This window comes from Lepidochelys kempii, chromosome 1, assembly GCF_965140285.1.
Source record: "Lepidochelys kempii isolate rLepKem1 chromosome 1, rLepKem1.hap1, whole genome shotgun sequence".
Classification (NCBI taxonomy): domain Eukaryota; kingdom Metazoa; phylum Chordata; order Testudines; family Cheloniidae; genus Lepidochelys; species Lepidochelys kempii.
This window is the reverse complement of record NC_136380.1, coordinates 239,185,258-239,207,260: the sequence shown is the minus strand read 5'-3', so window position 1 is coordinate 239,207,260 and position 22,003 is coordinate 239,185,258. Positions and strand designations below refer to the sequence as shown.

The window sequence follows — 22,003 nt, the reverse complement described above, 5'->3', positions numbered from 1 at the left end:
CAAGCAAGAATTAAAAATGACTTATGAGCAGTTAAAGGTAAAATTCATATAAAATTTAGTGGGATGAAGAATACAGAGTACAACACTCTCGTTCCTCAAGGAAAGATCTGTTCAGATTCCTTTTGGAAAGTGAGCTAGTGGGTTCTCAGATGTACAACCAAGTCTTTGAGGTCAAAAGCTAACCCCCTCACCCCCCCCAAAAAAAAAACTTCTAAAAGAAACAAAAGCAATATGCACCTAACGCAAATGACATGCACATCAAAACCACCATGTAGAAGAGTTAATGAACTAATGGATAATATAAACAGTAAACAAATAATGACTTTGAAATGCTGGACATAACATCACACCATGGAGAGGTAAATGAATTTTTACTGTTGGCAGTTTGCTGATTGTAACTACTGATCCCAAGTACATCCTTGAGTACTCCAGTAGTTACCTAGCTATTTTTGGCTGTGGAGAACTGTCTCACTTTACTTGAAGAGCAGAACAAAGGCATAGTCATATTTAGATTGTAAATCTATATATAGGTTTGAAAGAAAAAACAATACACTGAAAGCAATTAGCACATGTAAGGGAGGAAAGGAAAACATGATATGAACAATGTTCATACCCATAACCATAATTTAGTCATTACAATGTCAAAGGAGAGGATAGCAATCCCAGTTTTGCCTATTTTGTACTCACTTTTAAGCCACCTTATTGGTTTACAGTTTCTGATTGCCTTCTTGTCATTTCATTGAATGACTAATGCCCTCCTGATAGTCCTTACACATTTTTGTGCTGCCTTTTCAAACTCATCCCCCTATCTGCAGTTTCTAACCCTCGCTCCAATTACTCTCCCAATAGAAAAAAAAAATCCAGGTGGGATTTTCAAAAGCTTTCAGTTCAGCTTTAACTCTGCTCCTGTTGAAACGAGTGGTAAATTTCCTTGAGCAGAGAAAGGCCAGTGAAAATCCCACCTTTCAAATCTAGCTCCAGGATCCTCCCACTCTATTTATGCTTGATGATTCCCTGTGAAACCTGCCCACTGCACATGCACCTTCACTGAGGCTCCACCACATTACCAATTAGATACGATGTAGTTATAATCAACTTGCATTTTCCTATGTAGGCTGCGGTTGCAAGGCTTTCTGAGATACTATGTTACAAATGTTGGTGCAAAAAATAAGCTTATTTTTTGCATCAATATTTGTAACATAGTATCCCAGAAAGCACAATCAAGCACAAGTAGACTGGGAGGCTCTTGGAGCTGGATTTACATGTATGCTGAAACACCACACAACTTCATTAGAAAGCATAGTCACTAGTCATTCTGTGTCAGAGTGATGATGTAAACCATGCATCCCAGGTGTCCACTACTGATGTACTGTGAGATCAAAAGTCAACTGCCTTCCACCACCAAGAAGCGTATGTTAGTAGCCTCCCATTGCACACCCTAGCCCGTTAGTGAATTAGCCCGTTAGTTGGCTCATTCAATTTAAGCGACCTTCTCCCTTTCTCTCTCTTTTCTTTTTTTAAATAGGGGATTACATGGAACCCTTCTTTGTCAAAGAAGTTTACAGCAGCAGTTTGTGGTCCGGCAGCCACTATCCACTCGCCTTCCGTTACAAAAACTAACTTTGAAGTGCTGAAAAATTACCAATTTAGCTTCTATCGATAAAAAGCGAGTTAGAAGTAGCTAAGGATACGCAACCTGTAACTGAAATGGGCAGTTTGTTTTCTTCTTCTCAAGGCTACCCTTCCCCCTTCCACTTAAGCTCTCCCACCTCTCCACAATTGCTTCAGCACATAATTTTGAATTCAGCCAGTTAACACAACAGTTATAAGAATTCTGCCACCATCCCCCCTCCACACACACACACAGAGCTAAGACCTTGTCTACACAGGAAAATGGTATCAAATATATAGTTGTACCAGTATGTCAAGGTTCCTCCCCCACTCTGAACTCTAGGGTACAGATGTGGGGACCTGCATGAAAAACCTCCTAAGCTTATCTTTACCAGTTTAGGTCAAAACTTCCCCAAGGTACAAAATATTCCACCCTTTGTCCTTGGATTGGCTGCTACCACCACCAAACAAATACTGGTTACTGGGGAAGAGCTGTTTGGACACGTCTTCCCCCCCAAAATACTTCCCAAAACCTTGCACCCCACTTTCTGGACAAAGTTTGGTAAAAAGCCTCACCAATTTGCCTAGGTGACTACAGACCCAGACCCTTGGATCTTAAGAACAATGAACAATCCTCCCAACACTTGCACCCCCCCTTTCCTGGGAAATGTTGGATAAAAAGCCTCACCAACTTGCATAGGTGACCACAGACCCAAACCCTTGGATCTGAGAACAATGAAAAAGCATTCAGTTTTCTTACAAGAAGACTTTTAATAGAAATAGAAGTAAATAGAAATAAAGAAATCCCCCCTGTAAAATCAGGATGGTAGATACCTTACAGGGTAATTAGATTCAAAACATAGAGAACCCCTCTAGGCAAAACCTTAAGTTACAAAAAAGATACACAGACAGAAATAGTTATTCTATTCAGCACAATTCTTTTCTCCACCATTTAAAGAAATCATAATCTAACACATACCTAGCTAGCTTACTTACTAAAAGTTCTAAGACTCCATTCCTGGTCTATCCCCGACAAAGGCAGCATAAAGACAGACACACAGACCCTTTGTTTCTCTCCCTCCTCCCAGCTTTTGAAAGTATCTTGTCTCCTCATTGGTCATTTTGGTCAGGTGCCAGCGAGGTTACCTTTAGCTTCTTAACCCTTTACAGGTGAGAGGAGTTTTTCCTCTGGCCAGGAGGGATTTCAAAGGGGTTTACCCTTCCCTTTACAATCCCACTGTGTGGGCATTTTTATTCTGGAGAAGAGTGACTTTTTTCCACTTAGCTTAAACCTCTTCCCAAGTAACATAAGCTAAACCAAAAATAATGCACTTTTGTAGAGGAATGAGTGTCTACGTTTGACTATATTTATGTATAGTTGGACTATATATATATATATATAACTATATTTGTTTACATTTACACCTTCACTTCTACCAGTATAACCTTCCCATACAGACACGGTCTAACTGGAGAACCCAACATCACATATCCAAGGTGCTGATTGTAATCTACTCAGACAAAGCTGAAGGGATGGGAAGGGAATAGCTCCTTTGTGCAAAAACACTCCCTTACACTGTGCTTGGTCACCACTTGTTACAATTTCAGAGCTGTATGTATAATTCCACACTGAGCACAGGGAAAAGAAAGATTTGATTCCTATTCTAAACATGGGTGTTAAGAATCAAAACTGGGGGTGGAGTGGGGGAGTAACAAAAAATTCCAAGGAATGGCAAAGCAATTCTTTGTATTTCCAAAAAGAGTAAATGGCATTCTACATTTGGAAACAAACCAAAAATAGGTTATGTTATGTCCATATTAAAAGATCCTGTGTTCTGATTCAGTCTGATAACGCTCAGAATTCCACTTCCATTAATTTATTGCTTTTGACAGAAGCACCCATTTAACAGTGTATACAAAGGGGACTTTAAATGGGTGCTCATGCAGAGAGTACTCTAAAGGAGCTTTATATAATCAGCACTAAATAAAGTCAAGCCAAGCACCATATTACAAGGAGGACTTTCTCCTTTAGGAAATGACGCACACTCCGGACATAGAAATAGAAGAACAAACAGAGACACCTCCACCCCAATAGTGATAAATTGGGACAGTTATCCACAGCTCTATACATGATGTCCATTCAGTGTTACCTATCTACATGTCGGCTAACAGTTTGTTTAAAGGCAGCAACAGCTGCCCCCTGGTCCAGCAGAGGCCCTCTTTTGTAAACTGTGTTACTGAATGCATACCCATCAGATGGAGGATAGTCTGGGACACTGGGATGCTGGAAAACAGAAAACAAAAGGGATTAACGTCATACACAAAGACAGCAGTAGTTATTTAACTGATTACAGCAACATCATCTGACACCTGTAGGTTCTCCGTCAGCATTCCCATTCCCTTGTTCTCTGGCGTTTGTTATTCTGACATGAAAATTTAATTATTTGTGCATTTTCATACTTGAACAAAGAAATCAGAAGCATGAGAATAAAGAATTTGCATCCTAACTCAACCTATTACTTGAATAGTGCAGCTGATATTCTTCATCAAGACCGTTCTTTGGGGTACAATCCACATTATCACTTAAACATCCCTACAGCAGCTGAGTTTTATACACAGTGACTGGATATGTTAACAAAACAAGCTACATCAGGCTTTAAGCCTTGTTTCTGGTTGCAGACGTTCTAACTCAGATAAACTACACACAATGCTGAGTATGTGTCTGGAATAAGAGCTATTCAGTAACATTACCTTATTTTAGGAGTACATAATCTTATTCCCTAAGGTCCCAGTTCTGCCACCCTTACATTGAGTAATACCTTGCTCTGCAAGTATCCTAATGAAGTCAGTAGAGCTGTGTAGACAGAAAGGTACTACCCAATGGGAGTAGGGGTGGCAGATTCAGGATTTAAATAAATCAATTTTATGTGAATGTGTCAACAGCATATAGAAATATTAAAATCTTTGCTGAAGACTGAAAAGTACATTTGGAGGGTCTAGGTGGTCTTGTTGAATGGCTGCCACTGTATACATGCCAATAACCCAATGTACATCCAATGATGATATTTTTAATGCTGTTAATATAATTATACCATCACCCAGTTCCAAAAAGCAGAGCTATACACTAAGGAGTTAATTTCTGGGGATTCTTACATGTAGGCAGTTGAAGCCACTTATTTTAGGCCTCCCTTCCTCCTGCTACCATCAAAACAAACTAATATGGCACTGATAAAGTAGCAGAGTCTAGTGAACCGAGTACAAACTTGGGAGCCAGGAGCTGCCAAAAATCTGAGCCTGGCTCTGATTGTTACTTGCTATGTGACTTTGGGCAAATCACATACCCTGTCTGCGCCTCAGTTTTCTCCTTCTGACAAATTCCTCACAATACCCCTCTGAAGTAGGTAAGTATTATCATCACCAAAATTTGAAAATGTTTGTAGAGTAACAGCAATATTACAAAAACCTAGAAACACCATCAAGTGTTCCATGGCTTAGAGTATGTATGCAAGAAACTGGGAAATAGTAAGTCACCTTAGTTCACAGACAAAATTATTTGTGTTGTGGTAGCCCCCATGGACTCCAATCAAGATTGGCTCCCCTCTGTGATCTGTGCTACATAAGGGCAGAGGAAAACAGTCCCTGCCCCCCAAAATTCACAATCCAAGGAAAAGAGCCTAACAGCACAGCAACAATCATATGCAAATCTATAGCGTTTCCATCATAGTTTCTCATTTGAAATAATTATTATTGAACTGACTGCACATGCAACCCTTTCAGTGGAAACACAGTGTATACAACTGTATCTTAAAATTCAGGGATGGGAAACGTTCTCATGAATCAATCTCTGATCCACGTTGCTTGACACCAGATCAATCCCTAGTTGCAAAGGTTAGGAGCTGTAACCATGGGAGCAGCAATCATATCATTATTTAACACTGAGTAGCATTTCTTTTTGGAAAAGGATGCCCTGTAGGAAGAAAGGAACCCCAGGCGGATGAGGTTTGAGCTGTGTTATGCTGGTACCTGCCTAACAATGGATCAGTGTCAGTGATTGTTAATGGGATCTCTTGTCATGAAAAGGGGGAGAGCTCACATATTGCTCCAATTACCAGCGGACTACCTGGTAAGAGTGACATAAAATGAAGAAAAATGGATGCACTTCAGGGAGATACTGATAGGAAAATACATATTTTCACCATCATGTCCCATCTGATTTTTCTCTTCTGCTATTGTCAAGTATAACCATTCAGCAAAACAGATAACTGGTTATTAAGGCAGCATTTAGGTATCACCTTCTATATTGTCTTTATAGTATACACAAACAACATTTGGCCCTTCATCGTATCATTCGTCTGAGAACCCTAAAGCACTTCATAAGTATTAAGCCCTGGTCTACACTAGGACTTTAGGTCGAATTTAGCAGCATTAAATCGATGTAAACCTGCACCCGTCCGCAAGATGAAGCCCCTTTTTTCAACTTAAAGGGCTCTTAAAATCGATTTCCTTACTCCACCCCTGACAAGTGGATTAGCGCTTAAATCGGTCTTGCCGGGTCGAATTTGGGGTACTGTGGACACAATTTGAGGGTATTGGCCTCCGGGAGCTATCCCAGAGTGCTCCATTGTGACCGCTCTGGACAGCACTCTCAACTCAGATGCACTGGCCTGGTAGACAGGAAAAGAACCGCGAACTTGTGAATCTCATTTCCTGTTTGGCCAGCGTGGCAAGCTGCAGGTGACCATGCAGAGCTCATCAGCAGAGGTGACCATGATGGAGTCCCAGAATCGCAAAAGAGCTCCAGCATGGACTAAACGGGAGGTACGGGATCTGATCGCTGTTTGGGGAGAGGAATCCGTGCTATCAGAACTCCGTTCCAGTTTTCGAAATGCCAAAACCTTTGTCAAAATCTCCCAGGGCATGACGGACAGAGGCCATAACAGGGACCCGAAGCAGTGCCGCGTGAAACTGAAGGAGCTGAGGCAAGCCTACCAGAAAACCAGAGAGGCGAACGGCCGCTCCGGGTCAGAGCCCCAAACATGCCCCTTCTATGATGAGCTGCGTGCCATTTTAGGGGGTTCAGCCACCACTACCCCAGCCGTGTTGTTTGACTCCTTCAATGTAGATGGGAGGCAATCTGGAAGCAGGTTTTGGGCACGAAGAAGATGATGATGATGATGATGAGGTTGTAGATAGCTCACAGCAAGCAAGCGGAGAAACCGGTTTTCCCGACAGCCAGGAACTGTTTCTCACCCTGGACCTGGAGCCAGTACCCCCTGAACCCACCCAAGGCTGCCTCCTGGACCCATCAGGCGGAGAAGGGACCTCTGGTGAGTGTACCTTTTAAAATACTATACATGGTTTAAAAGCAAGCATGTGAAAGGATTACTTTGCCCTGGCATTCGCGGTTCTTCTGGATGTACTCCCAAAGCTTTTGCAAAAGGTTTCTGGGGAGGGCAGCCTTATTGCATCCTTCATGGTAGGACACTTTACCACACCAGGCCAGTAACACGTACTCGGGAATCATTGTAGAACAAAGCATTGCAGTGTATGTTTGCTGGCATTCAAACAACGTCTGTTTTTTATCTCTCTGTGTTATCCTCAGGAGAGTGAGACATAATTCATGGTCACCTGGTTGAAATAGAGTGCTTTTCTTCAGGGGACACTCAGAGGAGCCCATTCCTGCTGGGCTGTTTGCCTGTGGCTAAACAGAAATGTTCCCCGCTGTTAGCCACGGGGAGGGTTGAGGGGGTAGCCACGCGGTGGGGGGAGGCAAAATGAACCTTGTAACGAAAGCACATGTGCTATGTATGTAATGTTAACAGCAAGGTTTACCCTGAAAGGGTGTAGCCACTGTTTTATAAAATGTGTCTTTTTAAATACCGCTGTCCCTTTTTTATTCTCCACCAGCAGCATGTGTTTCAATGATCACAGATCTTCTCCTTCCCAGAGGCTAGTGAAGCTTAGAAAGAAAAAAAAAACACACTCGCGATGAAATGTTCTCCGAGCTCATGCTGTCCTACCACACTGACAGAGCACAGACGAATGCGTGGAGGCAAATAATGTCAGAGTGCAGGAAAGCACAAAATGACCGGGAGGAGAGGTGGCGGGCTGAAGAGAGTAAGTGGCGGGCTGAAGAGAGGGCTGAAGCTCAAATGTGGCGGCAGCGTGATGAGAGGAGGCAGGATTCAATGCTGAAGCTGCTGGAGGACGAAACCAGTATGCTCCAGTGTATGGCTGAGCTGCAGCAAAGGCAGCTGGAGCACAGTCTGCCACTGCAGCCCCTCTGAAACCAACTGCCCTCCTCCCCAAGTTCCATAGCGTCCACACCCAGACGCCCAAGAACGTGGTGGGGGGGCCTCCGGCCAACCAGCCACTCCACCACAGAGGATTGCCCCAAAAAAAGAAGGCTGTCATTCAATAAATTTTAAAGTTGTAAACTTTTAAAGTGCTGTGCTTAAAGTGCTGTGTGGCATTTTCCTTCCCTCCTCCACCACCCCTCCTGGGCTACCTTGGTAGTCATCCCCCTATTTGTGTGATCAATGAATAAAGAATGCATGAATGTGAAGCAACAATGACTTTATTGCTTCTGCAAGCGGTGATTGAAGGGAGGAGGGGAGGGTGGTTAGCTTACAGGGAAGTAGAGTGAACCAAGGGGCGGGGGGTTTCATCAAGGAGAAACAAACAGAACTTTCACACCGTAGCCTGTCCAGTCATGAAACTGGTTTTCAAAGCTTCTCTGATGCGTACCGTGCCGTCCTGTGCTCTTCTAACCGCCCTGGTGTCTGGCTGCGCGTAACCAGCAGCCAGGCGATTTGCCTCAACTTCCCACCCTGCCATAAACGTCTCCCCCTTACTCTCACAGATATTGTGGAGCACACAGCAAGCAGTAATAACAGTGGGAATATTGGTTTCGCTGAGGTCTAAGCGAGTCAGTAAACTGCGCCAGCGTGCCTTTAAACGTCCAAATGCACATTCTACCACCATTCTGCACTTGCTCAGCCTGTAGTTGAACAGCTCCTGACCACTGTCCAGGCTGCCTGTGTACGGCTTCATGAGCCATGGCATTAAGGGGTAGGCTGGGTCCCCAAGGATACATATAGGCATTTCAACATCCCCAACAGTTATTTTCTGGTCTGGGAATAAAGTCCCTTCCTGCAGCTTTTGAAACAGACCAGAGTTCCTGAAGATGCGAGCGTCATGTACCTTTCCCGGCCATCCCACGTTGATGTTGGTGAAACTTCCCTTGTGATCCACCAGAGCTTGCAGCACTATCGAAAAGTACCCCTTGCGGTTTATGTACTCGGCGGCTTGGTGCTCCGGTGCCAACATAGGGATATGGGTTCCGTCTATGGCCCCACCACAGTTAGGGAATCCCATTGCAGCAAAGCCATCCACTATGACCTGCACATTTCCCAGGGTCACTACCCTTGATATCAGCAGATCTTTGATTGCGTGGGGCTACTTGATTAACAGCAGCCCCAACAGTAGATTTGCCCACTCCAAATTGATTCCCAACTGACCGGTAGCTGTCTGGCGTTGCACGCTTCCACAGGGCTATCTCAACTCATCTTGGTATTCATGCGCCTCAGGGCAGGGGAAAGCAAGTCACAAAGTTCCATGAAAGTGCCCTTACGCATGCGAAAGTTTCGCAGCCACTGGGAATCGTCCCAGACCTGCAACACTATGCGGTCCCACCAGTCTGTGCTTGTTTCCCGAGTCCAGAATCCGCGTTCCACAGCATGAACCTGCCCCATTAGCACCATGATGCATGCATTGGCAGGGCCTATGCTTTCAGAGAAATCTGTGTCCATGTCCTGATCACTCACGTGACTGCGCTGCCGTTGCCTCCTCACCCGGTATCGCTTTGCCCGGTTCTGGTGCTGCATATACTGCTGGATAATGCGTGTGGTGTTTAATGTGCTCCTAATTGCAAAAGTGAGCTGAGCGGCCTCCATGCTTGCCTTGGTATGGCGTCCGCACAGAAAAAAGGCGCAGAACTATTGTCTGCCGTTGCTCTGACGGAGGGAGGGGCGACTGACAACACGGCTTACAGGGTTGGCTTCAAGGAGCTAAAATCAACAAAGGGGGTGTCTTTACATCAAGGAGTATTTCAGGCAGGACTTCACGGAGGGTTCCAATAAGAAATGGTGCACCTAAGTTATTGTTCTTATTGGAACGAGGAGGTTAGCTTGGCCTCTGATTGATACATGGCTAGATTTACCTCACTGCACCTTCTCTGTGAGTGACTGCAGTGTGACCCAGAGGAATGAGTCCCCTAGACAGGGGAGGAGGCAAATGAGTACAAAACAAATCTGGTCTATTTCTTGTTTTGATCCACTCCATCTATCTTTTACATCTTTGGCTGGCAGCAGACGGTGCAGAAGGACTGCATGCCATCCACATCTCATGGCTGCTCGGCAGAAGATGGTACAGTACGACTGCTAGCCATCCTCATCTCTTGCCTGCCCGGCAGAAGATGGTACAGTACGACTGCTAGCAGTCCGTATCACCTGCCTGCTCACCATAAGAAGATTCAATAGGACTGACTGCAGGACTAAAGATAATGACCTGGTCAAGTCACTCCAAATTTAGTCCCTGCGCCCATGTCTGCCCAGGCGCTCCCAGCCGACGTGGCCAGGAGCACCTCGGACACGACGAGGACGGCTACCAGTTGTATTGCACCGTCTGCTGCCAGAAGGCAATGGGTTGCTGCTACTGTGTAGCAAAGCCGTACCACATCTGCCAGCACCCAGGAGACATAGGGTGACGGTTACCTAAGCGGGCTCCATGCTTGCCATGGTATGGCGTCTGCACAGGTAACTCAGGAAAAAAGGCGCAAAACGATTGTCTGCCCTTGCTTTCACGGAGGGAGGGAGGGACCGGGGGCCTGACGATATGTACCCAGAACCACCCGCGACAATGTTTTAGCCCCATCAGGCATTGGGATCTCAACCCAGAATTCCAATGGGCAGTGGAGACTGCGGGAACTGTGGGATAGCTATCCACAGTGCAATGCTCCGGAAATCGACTCTAGCCTCGGTACTGTGGAAGCACTCCGCCGAGTTAATGCACTTAATGCACTTAGAGCATTTTCTGTGGGGACACACACACTCGAATATATAAAACCGATTTCTAAAAAACCGACTTCTATAAATTCGACCTTATTCCGTAGTGTAGACATACCCTAAGTCTCAACACCTCTGTGAGAGAGGTATTATGAGAGCCATGCTGCCAGTGGGGAAGCCAAGGTATAGCAAGTTTAAATGATTTGCCCTAGACCACACAGTGATTCAGTGGCAGAGTCAGAAATTGACGAGTCCTGCCTCAGTGTTGCAAGCTTCATTATGACAAACTTTATTTCTTTTTCCTAATCAACCAAACAATTACCAATCAAGACAACAAAACGTTATAGGAGCTTAAAGGAGTGCAATCAACTTAAAAATCACACTTCTATCTGGAATATTTTTTAACTTAATACAACTACAAATGATACCTATGATGATTATGTCTAAAAGATTAGAAGACACCATTCTCTGTTTTCTCAGATTGTTTATTTTGCACTTTCACACAGAAAACAAGGAGAGAAAAGCATTAAATTAAAAAAGGAAAGTGTGATTTTAAAACAACAAAATGTCAGAGGGACTGAAGGGCAGCTTAAGTATTAGGGAAATAGTCAGGCGGTGTTCAGAATAAGTGAATGGGAAACATGTCTGACGTCTTCAGGAGACTATGTCCTTTGGGATACTTCTTATCCTACCTTGTTCATCTCCCTGCCTGCGACCCTGGACAGCCATATCTTTATATAGACATCTCTGCCACAAAAACATTTGCCAACCCACAATGTATTGGCATTTCTTAAGAAAGTAGCATTCATGTTAAATATATGAAACAGACAAAGGGCCCCAGAGACAGGTACAGCCAAAAAGATTGATTTAACCTATAAGCCCTAAATGATAAATATATGTTTTTACATACTGGAAAATGCCTTTTCAACAAACAAAATCAGCCAAAAACTGATTTTTTAATTTTTTTCCCCATAATGAAACCCTGAAAAATTCCAGGAAAGTGATGAAAACAAACATTTGTTTTCTTGAAAACTCTTCATGCAAAATAAAGGACATTTCCCAACCACCTCTCAATTAAACTTTGAGGGGGCTGATGGTAGGGGACTCGCCCTAAAAGCCCTTTCACTCTGGAGTACATGTCCATCCTTGGTTTCCCAGAGCTCAGATTTGCTAACCTTCTCAATGTGCCCATCTGTTTATTAAGAGTTTGAAGGAGGACCAAGGGGATGGGAGTGGAGGGGGTTGTTCATGAGCCTGAATGTTTTAGTGGGCAAATACAGTTAGCTATATTTCACACACAGACTATTATATTAGATAATATTGTGTCACTTTGAGAGAGCTATGGGAGTTGAGCACACATATCGGAGGGAAAAAATGGATCTTTAGGCCCTGGATTCCACTTTGAATTTAAGACAGTAGGAAAAATCTCCATCGAGTTCAATGGAACCATGATAAGACCCTGTATTTTAGCCACTGCACGAGCCTGGCTTTTACCTGTTGCACAGTCTAAATCTAGACTAATGCTACTGACTTCACTGGAGTTATTCCCAATTTACACTGGTGCGAATGACATTAGAATCTAGCTCCATGGGCACTTCATTAGCAGCAACACCATTCCACAGTGCAACTCTTAGACGGTTTTGTTCATGGAGTGAACGGTTGGTCTGGTCTCCCACCTACTTTACAAAATACCGTAGCAATTAACCTACCTCAGCTGACATTCTTTTCATTTCGTGTTTCCGTTGGTGCTCTGCAACATTTGCAACAGACTCAGCCAACTGATTTAGTTCTTGTTCATTTGGAGCTCCCATGAAACTCAGCAAAGGAGGCTCCCAACCATTTCTGAAGCGTGGGATATAGGGTGGAATAAACTGATCTTTGGGCCAGTCCACTCTGTATAAAGAAGTCAGAGGCATATATCAAGATCTGCACCAAGTTATTATCAATAGTCAATCCTGCAGGTTCTCATGAAATGCTTTGCAATTGTTTACTCACGAGGAACTTCTAATTGCAGAGAAGGAAGCATTATTTACTGAGGATATCTATGCTCCCCCTTTACATAGCACAGAGACAGTCTCTGCCCCTAGGATCTTCCAACGTCAGGACAGACCATACAAGTTCTGACACAATGCGAAAGATGGATAGCAGGAGGACCAATCACAAAGGAGCATGGGATTTGTTTTATCTTTTGAAAACAAAAGTATTGCAGTACCCCTCTCTCTTGGGGGGTAAATATGCACAGGGTTCACAGGAAAGGCATGCTTTAAAATGAAATCTGCAAAGCAAATATGGAGGCTGGGAAGTAACGAGGACCTAGCTAAAACTAAGAAGCTACAAGAACAATTTCTTTTGTCACACGAATTATTATTATTAATAATAAACCCCCCCCCACACAAGAGTAAATGTAATCACTACTTTTGCAGAACTGAATTTTCTAATACAGATTGCTTTTTTGAAATACAGTATTATTCCTTAGAGATCCACTGACTTTCACCATCTGAATTCACTGTATCAGAAGGAGTTTTTCACGGTGTGCTGTGCCTATGTACTATATATAAAAAACACTGCCTTGCAGTTTGAATTATTGCCTCTTAAAGGAGAAATGGGCCCTGGAATGCACTTAATAGTTACCTTTAATGTTTCTCATTATGGGCATTGTTGAAAATGAATGAAGGTGACAAATGCTATCAAACCAGTTGTTGGAGCGGCTAGCATTTCACAGGACACTGGCATGTCGATGTTAACTTATAGCTGACCAGCAAACTCTGGGTTTTTAATGATTATCTTGTCAATTAGTGGCACAGCACGGCTAAGCTGCACAGCACAGTAGCACAATAGAAACATGGGGCCAGTCCCACCACTATTTCTAAGATTCAAAGCTTGCTTGCCCTTCATTTACATTCCTGTATTCCTCCCAACCCACCACCACATAATTATTGCTTTTTAGGGGACTGGATGGCACAGAGGATTCATAACAGGATAATGAGTTCTATTATTTAGGTCACTAGTTCAGTTCTAGCACAAGACTCTGATCAAGCAAAAGAATCCCTTTTCCTGGAGTTCCAGTGAAGTCAATGGGTCTCTGCATGGATCGACATGGCCTTTGCTGGATCAGGACCTAGGTCAGTAATGACTGGAAGCTGCTCTTTGGTGGCAAAATGAGTTTGATATGCTCAGTCCAGTTCCTAGCAAACTAGGAGCAAAACAAAACAAAAAAGCACCATTCAGCTGGCACCTCTATTACCAGTCTTAGTAAAAGGGCCAAAGGAAGAATAGGCTTGGAGATTCTTGCCCCTAATGATAGTCCACTTCAAGAAAGCAAGGTACCATCATGAACTTTGCACTACCAAAGCCTGTGCTCTTTCTATTCTGTGGATGTTCATCAGCCACTCTGGCTTTCAGATTCCAGAGCGGTCAATGCAGCAGTTTTCAGCAGTAATAAATTCAGTATTTATTAATTATGTAGATTGATGATTAGTCATTTGATCTGGTCCCTGAGTGGGTGGATGAGTAAATTCAAAAAGAATGGACACATTTCTGATGCAAGCCCTAACACACTTATTGATCACCACCACCACCTTCTCAAGGGGCCACAGGTTTAAGAGATACTTGATTCATCCCAGGTTTTTTAGAAGTTCTGTTTAAAAGTCTTTTATGTAAGCCCAAGACCATAAAAGTAATTAGATAAACTTGTTATATTTATATACTCTACAGTTCACAAGCAACATGCATGAAAAGGTCACATTTTTTATGAGTCCCTAACCATAAGCACAGCTGAATCTATTATTTCACTATTTAGGATCCCTTAAGGGTAGATCTTCAGTGTGATTCAATCATTCACTCAATCTTTTTCTTACAGACTATAAAGATGCTTCAGAGACATTAAAAACCATTGCAAGTCTCTGCTTTTAATAATATGTGGGCTGTTCAAAGTAGAAATTGCTTTTTAATTCTATTTATATAATTTTGTTGTAGTTGTTGTTGTTGTTACTAAATGCTGCACTACCCTGAAATAGATTGTTAATTGAGTCCAGCTGGTTGATGACCAAATGATGATAGAAGGGGGAAAAGAATGGAAAGGACCGTTCAAAGAGAAGGTGGGCAAGAGAATATGCAATTAAGCCCCATCCTCCCAATATCACAGACAGAATAAAATCAATGTTTGCAATTGTCCTCATTCTTCCAACACGCCCCTTCAGATTCCTAAAGGGCCCAGTCCAACTCCCATTGAGATCAACGGGAGTCTTTCCACTGACTTTAATTGGAGCTGGATCAGGCTCAAAGCAAGCAAAAATTTAGACTACTAAATTTAGACTACTTGCTTCTTTGGCTGATATAGACCATGTTAATAAATCCAAATATATATTCAAAGATCATCTATAAAGTCAGTAAAGATATTTTCGTACCTGGCTTTGGTCCACGTGTCACCCAATGACATCCATAGTTGTCCTTCCTCACTATCGATAGTGTAACGCAAGAAATCTATGGTATCCTTTGTTAGGAGAGGGCTGAGTACCGTACTAGCGAGCTCTGGACCTCCAGTTGCCTGCACCACCTAAATCAAGATTTTTTTTAAAGAACTATTTATTGTATTGAGGAGTAACAGAGAATCAGTTCTGACAATAAACCATGTAAAATTTAAAGCAGTAAGAATTCTAGGCTACCCACTCTATTGGTGGCTTTTGCCAAAGTCTGATGTACACACAAAGTTATACCTGTTTAATTAAGGGCTTTTGTGCACACCTAGAACACTCTGATGTAGTCTCGACAAATAGGACTACAACAAAGTGCATCCATGGACATTTACTACACACCACGGGGATTTAAAGAGCGATTATGTTGGAGCGCTCTGCAATTTACATGCCTTTGATGCACACAGTGTACTCAAACTCAAAATCTGTATAAAACCACACCTTTTAGTCAAACCAGTTCAACTTTGTGTGCAGACACTCTTATATCTGTTTAAACTGGCTCATATCAGTTGACCTTATAGAATCATAGAATCATAGAATATCAGGGTTGGAAGGGACCCCAGAAGGTCATCTAGTCCAACCCCCTGCTCAAAGCAGGACCAATTCCCAGTTAAATCAGACCTTGTGCCTGTCAATTTACAGATGCAAACTAAATTTCTATAAGCTAGGTTTAAACAGATATATGAGAGATCTCACACAAAAGTCGAACTAGTTTGTTTAAACAAATTTAAGTTAAACTAATACAACTTTTATGTGTAGACAAGCTGAAAATGATGACTGAAGTGTCCTTCCAGCCCATCTTGTCCAGGACAGGTCAAAGATTCAATAGAGTAAAGGAAAGTTCAGACTTCTGTGTAATGAATCTGTGTAAAAATTCTGTCATGAAGCAATGTAAAGATGATGCATGGCGTTCCATGAGGGAGCCCAACCACCCGTTCAGAATCATCCAAAGCAGTTGAGTAGTATGATCAGGTTTACAAGGCAACTAGCACCAGAGCCAAGGGAAAAAAAGGGGAAATAAGGGACAAGATTGATGGGGGACTGGGGCATGTTTGATGAAAAACAAAGAGTAAACAAGGATAGGAATAAATGGGGAACACAGGGAAGAAACAGGGAATGGGAAGAAAAAGTGGTATGAAAAGCAGCAGGAACATCATAGAAGACAGTGTAGAAAGAGCCAACAAAAAACTATAGAGGGGGAAGGGGACTGCCTATTATTAAGGTTACTCAATACTTCCCATTATAAGACCCTGTTTGCAGTAGTTTATAACTTTACCAGACTTTAAGTGTTTGAACTGAAATTTTCCATGCCACGTGTCTGCTTCAAGGCTCATGTGGTGTTTTGTTGTTTTGATTTTTTTTGTGACGAAGGGGGAAACTTTTCAGAAAAAATGGTTCAGCTGTTTCCAGGAGTGGGAGTAGGGAAACGTTTTTTTTGCCCATGTTGAAAACATTTTTTTGAGATGCTCTAGCACCCCCATGCTTTGCGGCAGGAACTTGGAATTTAGCCAGGTGTGTGGTCTTTGCATCTGGCCTTTTGCTGTTCCTATGAAAATCTACCCACGGTTGGCCAAATTTATAAGCCTTTGAAATCTCTCATTTAGCAACTAAACTCTCCAAGCTAAACTCTCCGAAGATTTCATGAGCATTAGCCATGCTCCATCCAATCTCAGCTCCTACTGTGGACCAGACTGCACATGCACCATCTCTACAGCATGAATGAGCATGCTTTAGTCCAGAGTTTACAGGGAATCTGAAGGGCTTCCTTATAATTGCTGTTCCCAGCCAGACAAGACAAGACAAGGCACCAGAACTAAGAGCAGGGAGCCTGAGCCTACCTCTCTCTGGTGCTCTCAATGACTTCCCTGCTGACACCAGGCAGGATAGAGGAGGAAGCCATCTGATTTGAATGAAGAGGGAACCAGACCAGGGGTAAGAGAAAGGAGTAGACAGTCTTACTAAGCTCCTTGTTCCTAAGACTGGAGTGGGAGTTGGGGAGAGAGGACAGAGTTCAGAGGGACTATGACTGTTTGGACAAGGAGACTGGGACTAGGAGCCACAGAGGGCAACAGGGGGTGAGATTGGGAGTCAGTTGGCAGGGAGGCAACATAGATTGTATCAGAAGTTGGAGGATGGGAGGAGGCTGGACTGATTGGGCAGGGAGACTGGGACAAGGAGCCAGGGAGAGGGAAGACACAAATTGGATTAGGAACCCAGGGAGGAAGACTGGGACTAGGGAATGAGAACCAGAGAATGGGCCTGGGACAAGGGAAAGAGTGGGTTGGGTGCAAGTTAGAGAGGACAAGCTTACAGTGGCAGAAAGGTCTGTGGCCACTAGAGAGATCTCCAGACCCTGGAATAGAACTCAAGTCTCACCATTTCTCTGCTGTCAGCAAATATCTGTGAAACCCACTGGGAAAGTGCATGTCTCCTCCCCCTCTAGTGCTGGTCCACATAGACGACAAGCTAGTATGGTGTCAGTCACTCCATTAGCTGAAGTGACACAGGTCTGAGCTGTGGACCTTAAAGGTGCCAGTTCTGTTGATGAACTACGTGGGTGTCAATATGATGGAACTTCTGCTTTTGAGGTTTGATTTTTTAAAACCCTGGGCTATTAAACACAAACATTACGTTAAAAGACTGTTACTGAGACTGCAAAAACAAACACTCAAAAGTTAGGAAATTCTAGAACTAAGGTTGTCTGTGTCACCTTAATTCAGCCCCTTGTGCACATGCAGTATGATACAATCCTTAATTGCATGATCACGTACTCCCCCCTCCCCCAGGACTCCAGCTCACTCAGTGTACAAGATGGACCTGCTCTAGGTTGAATCAGGGCTGTGTTGCTCAAGAGGCTGTTGTTTATAGGACCTGTCTCGTTTGTTGTAGAAGTTGGAAGGTGACTGGGATGGACAGGCCTAGGCCTGCCCAAAACTAAAGGCCACTCCCTTAAAGTGGAGGAGCCACTGAGCCCAGTAGGCAAATGATTACGAGGGGCAACAAATGAAAAATTAGGCATAGGACTTAGGCTGAACGAGACAGGGGACTGCAGGAACAGAAATGACAGTCTCATGGTTCAAGCAGTTGAATAGACTCCAGTTGTCCAGAGTAGTATCTCTGCCACAAAATTCTCATGTGATATCACTTAAACCTAACTTTTCACAGGGATCACTCATTGTGCATTCCCCATTTTCTGGGTGCCTGACTTGAGACCCTGGGGTCTGATTTACAGAGATGCTGAACACTCACAGCTGTAACTGAAGTGAACGGGAGCTATACTTTGAACAAATGAACTGCTGTTAAGTAATCTGAAAAAACAGATCCGAGGTATCTCAAATTGAACACCTAAAATTAGTGGATGCTTTGACCTTAACTTCTCTGTGTCTCAGCTCTCCATCTATAAAATGCCACCTCATTTTGCTGGGGAGTTGTGAAAATAACTTCATTAACGTTTGTGAAGTACTCAGATACTGTACTGACGAGTACCATAGAAAAGCCCAGGAGGAAATTAATAAGACTGACTTCCAAGCAGGGTTTGAATCGTGTGCAGTAAATAAGGCCTGGGACCACACACTGAACAACGAGGGGAAAAAAATATATTCAATACCCCCTTACTAAGTGTGGTCCATTCATTCTGTGCAATGAATAAGGCAGGGGTCCTGTGGAAAAAATAGTACGGGATTAAAGGCAGTGTCAGAACACATATGCAAAAGGGAGCTGATTTTAGGTTCCATAAGCAAATTTAATTCTGGCATTTCCTAATTTTCAAGTGATTTTCGTTGCAACCTTAATAATATTCTTTTCACATAGTTTTTTTGCGTGATGTGTGTGCATAGGAAGTAAAACTCAACTAATTAGCCCATAATCTTCTTTATAAAGCCCAGAGTTTGGAGACATATGGACCACAAGAAAGGGACATTCCACTGAATATGTAGACTAAACACTTCAACACTACGGAATGTTTATTTGAGTACAAGACAGTTGTGCTACTGCTAATAAACATTTTATCCTTATAAAAAGACCATTGAAGAGCTAACATTGCATTGAGCAACCACAGTAATCTGGATACAAGATGCTTGACAAGCTATTGGGGCTGGACAGTTTTATCACTATGGTCTTCATCTACCATCTTAAATTTGAACCCACTTTTGACAATTATTCTTCTAATACTATTTAGCTTCCTGGGTTTTAGATACAACATGATGTGTACCTTTGTATTGCCATGATCAAAAAGCATTTAACTCTCCTGCAAATGCTGTTTATTCCTCATTCTGGTGCATATGTATTTAATTCTCCTTCCACTTTGTGTAAATATGAGGTATTAGTTTTGAGTTTCTTTTTTAATGTTAAGAAAAAAATCAGTAAGGGAAAAATGTAAATACATATGTGTATACACACACACACAACACACACACACACACTTTAGAAAAAGGACAATTTAGCAAACTGAATTTATTTAAATGATGGAAATGGATATAAACAAAATTAGCATCCTGATTTTCTAGATATGTTCTAGTTCTAAAATAAATAAGTGATTTTTTCCCATAACTGGTCATCATTAACAATACATTTTTAGCCTCATATTTTAAAAGGTTCTAGAGCATTTAAACAAAGCAGGTCTGAAGACACACTGAAGATCAAATCTTACCATATTTAATGGTGTAAACAGAAAATGAACCAATTCGGGTGCACTAGGGTTCTGGATGTGGGACTTTAATTTAGCCTGAAGGGGGGGAAAAAAGAGACAAAACAAATTGGTAACTTCTATGATGATTGAATAGTATGCAGTAGAATCATCCTTTAAAAGAAAGAACCTTAGTTATGGAATTAAAGTACAGGTCATATTTACTTCTGAATTTATATATAGAATGTCAAAGGTTGAACAAAAATATGGGTCACTTATCCTTTGGGAAGAAGCATCCCATAAACTATAGAGCTGATTGGCACAGTACATCTTACAGTTGACCAAAGATGCTGGTGCAGAGGACTTTATGGTGTCCTTGGGGAAGAGCTGCTGAACGTGGGGGTCAGGAGAAGAAAAGGTTACAACGGCTTCAACCAAGGCCTCGTTACTGTGTTCAGCCTGGTGTCCTCAGACCCAGGGGCATGGAGATGGGGGTGACATCAAAGTGTCAGTGGTTCATAGATTTTGAGGCCAGAAGGGACCCCTGCGATCATCTAGTCTGACCTCCTGCATAACACAAGCCATAGAACTTCCCTGAATTAATTCCTGCTTCAAGTTCAACAACTGTGGTTGCAGAGCATGTAACGTAGGGGTAGTTTCTCTGTAGCCTTCTCAACCCTTACAAATGCCTCCTGGAGCACATCCCCCCCTTCAGTGGGATTTCATTTCCCCAAGGAGAAATAGAAGAAAGCTGATTAGGCTCAGTTATTGGAGGAGGAGGAGGACGATGACAAGTTCTCTCAGTGGCACTGCTGTCACAACCACTGAAGCAAAAAGCCAATAGCTGAAGGGAGGCACAGAGGAAATTAAGTTTTCCCAGTGATGCTCTGGGGCATGTTGAGGAGAAGATGCCAAAAGTGGGTACCTGAGTTGGCAGCACTGGATGCCAATGGCTGGTGATGTTTAGGGCAAGAGATGACCACGGGATGGAGCACTCTGTGGCTAGTGAGGTTTATAAGAGAGGTCTCTCTTTAATGGCCTATTTGACCCATGTTTTTTAGTATATTTAACGGTAGTAATGAGCATAGAGAATCTGACAAGCGTAACTGAAAAGCTAAATAAAGAGCACAGCTGTGGAGGCTGGCGAGCATACAAGAGTGAGCTGTACATTTTCCTAACAAACCTCTCTAGAAACCAGTTAATATTTTCAATGTAAAAGGGTGAAACTTTATTATTATTATTGTTACCACTTCACCATTCATATGGCACCGCTGTAAAGTCTCTGCTGCTCTGGGTGGGGGTTGGAGATTGGGACTGCAGCCCTGAGCAGAAATGAAACCAGTCAAAAAGCCACTGCTTTTAGCCCTGGCCTGAATAGGGATTTTGAAGACAAAATCAATCAAGCACCATCTCTCAGGTCTACAGTAAGGCAGCTTGGCCGTTACTGGATGATGGGCTGAAGCAATGTGGGATTACACTAGAAGGACTAAACTCTGCTGAAGGTGCAATCTGAGGCTTGCTGCCCCTAAGGGCGCTGCAACAGCTGAGAGTGACATGTAGGACGAGTCTCACTCAAAATGAGGCATTCCCAATAGTGACAAGAACATCCGTGTGCAATCACTAGCAACCACGTGCATGTATGTGTGCTGGGTTGCAGATGTGCTAGGGAGTTGGTAGGCCAAAATTGTCTACTGCGGAGAAGACCTTGTAGAGAGCCCAGGGGAAAGCATGACAGCGTGGTCACCATTCCAGGGGAAGGAGAGAGCTGTCTGGGGTCTATTCCCAAGAGATGCCTCTGGGGAAGCAGAGGTGCAATAAACACAACAACTTGTTAGTAACTGGAGCAACCAGAGAAACCGGATTTGAAAATAAAAAGGCAAATCTACCTTTCTCTCACACTTCCACCTGCACAATCATAAACTTCAAAAACATTTCTAGCACAGGAGGTGGTTGGCAATATCTAAAAACGCGTGGGTGAAAGTGACACATCAAGGTGCACTCAGAGCCAATTTGTAGCAGCAGGGAAAGAGTATGCTATATCTGACTTCAAACAAGCTAGGAAAAGTCGCCCCTGCCTGCCCCGTGGAGCCTCAGCTGCTGGCAGCTACTTACCAGAAGGTTAAAGCCATGCTTGAATTTTTGAAAACAGTCAACAAATTCATCTGGAGGTGGTGGCTTTGCACGAAGAGTGAGAACTCCCTCTAGAGAACAAAATGAAAAAAATATATAGA

At 43.0% G+C, this 22,003-nt stretch overlaps 1 protein-coding gene across 12 annotated transcripts in view; it reads right to left on the bottom strand.

Annotated features, from left to right (window-relative positions):
- Positions 1–22,003, bottom strand: part of EPS8 (EGFR pathway substrate 8, signaling adaptor) — a 219,117-nt gene that overhangs the window by 33,245 nt on the left and 163,869 nt on the right. For 10 of the 12 annotated variants that reach the window (XM_073319206.2, XM_073319138.2, XM_073319194.2 and 7 more), the window contains 5 exons: positions 21,885–21,973; positions 19,797–19,871; positions 15,083–15,231; positions 12,386–12,569; positions 3,762–3,895 (listed from right to left, as the gene is read on the bottom strand). In XM_073319206.2, the coding sequence (XP_073175307.1) occupies positions 3,762–3,895; positions 12,386–12,569; positions 15,083–15,231; positions 19,797–19,871; positions 21,885–21,973 (631 nt within the window). The remainder of the gene's footprint in view (positions 1–3,761; positions 3,896–12,385; positions 12,570–15,082; positions 15,232–19,796; positions 19,872–21,884; positions 21,974–22,003) is intronic. The other 2 variants (XM_073319198.2, XM_073319214.2) reach the window with 1 other exon arrangement.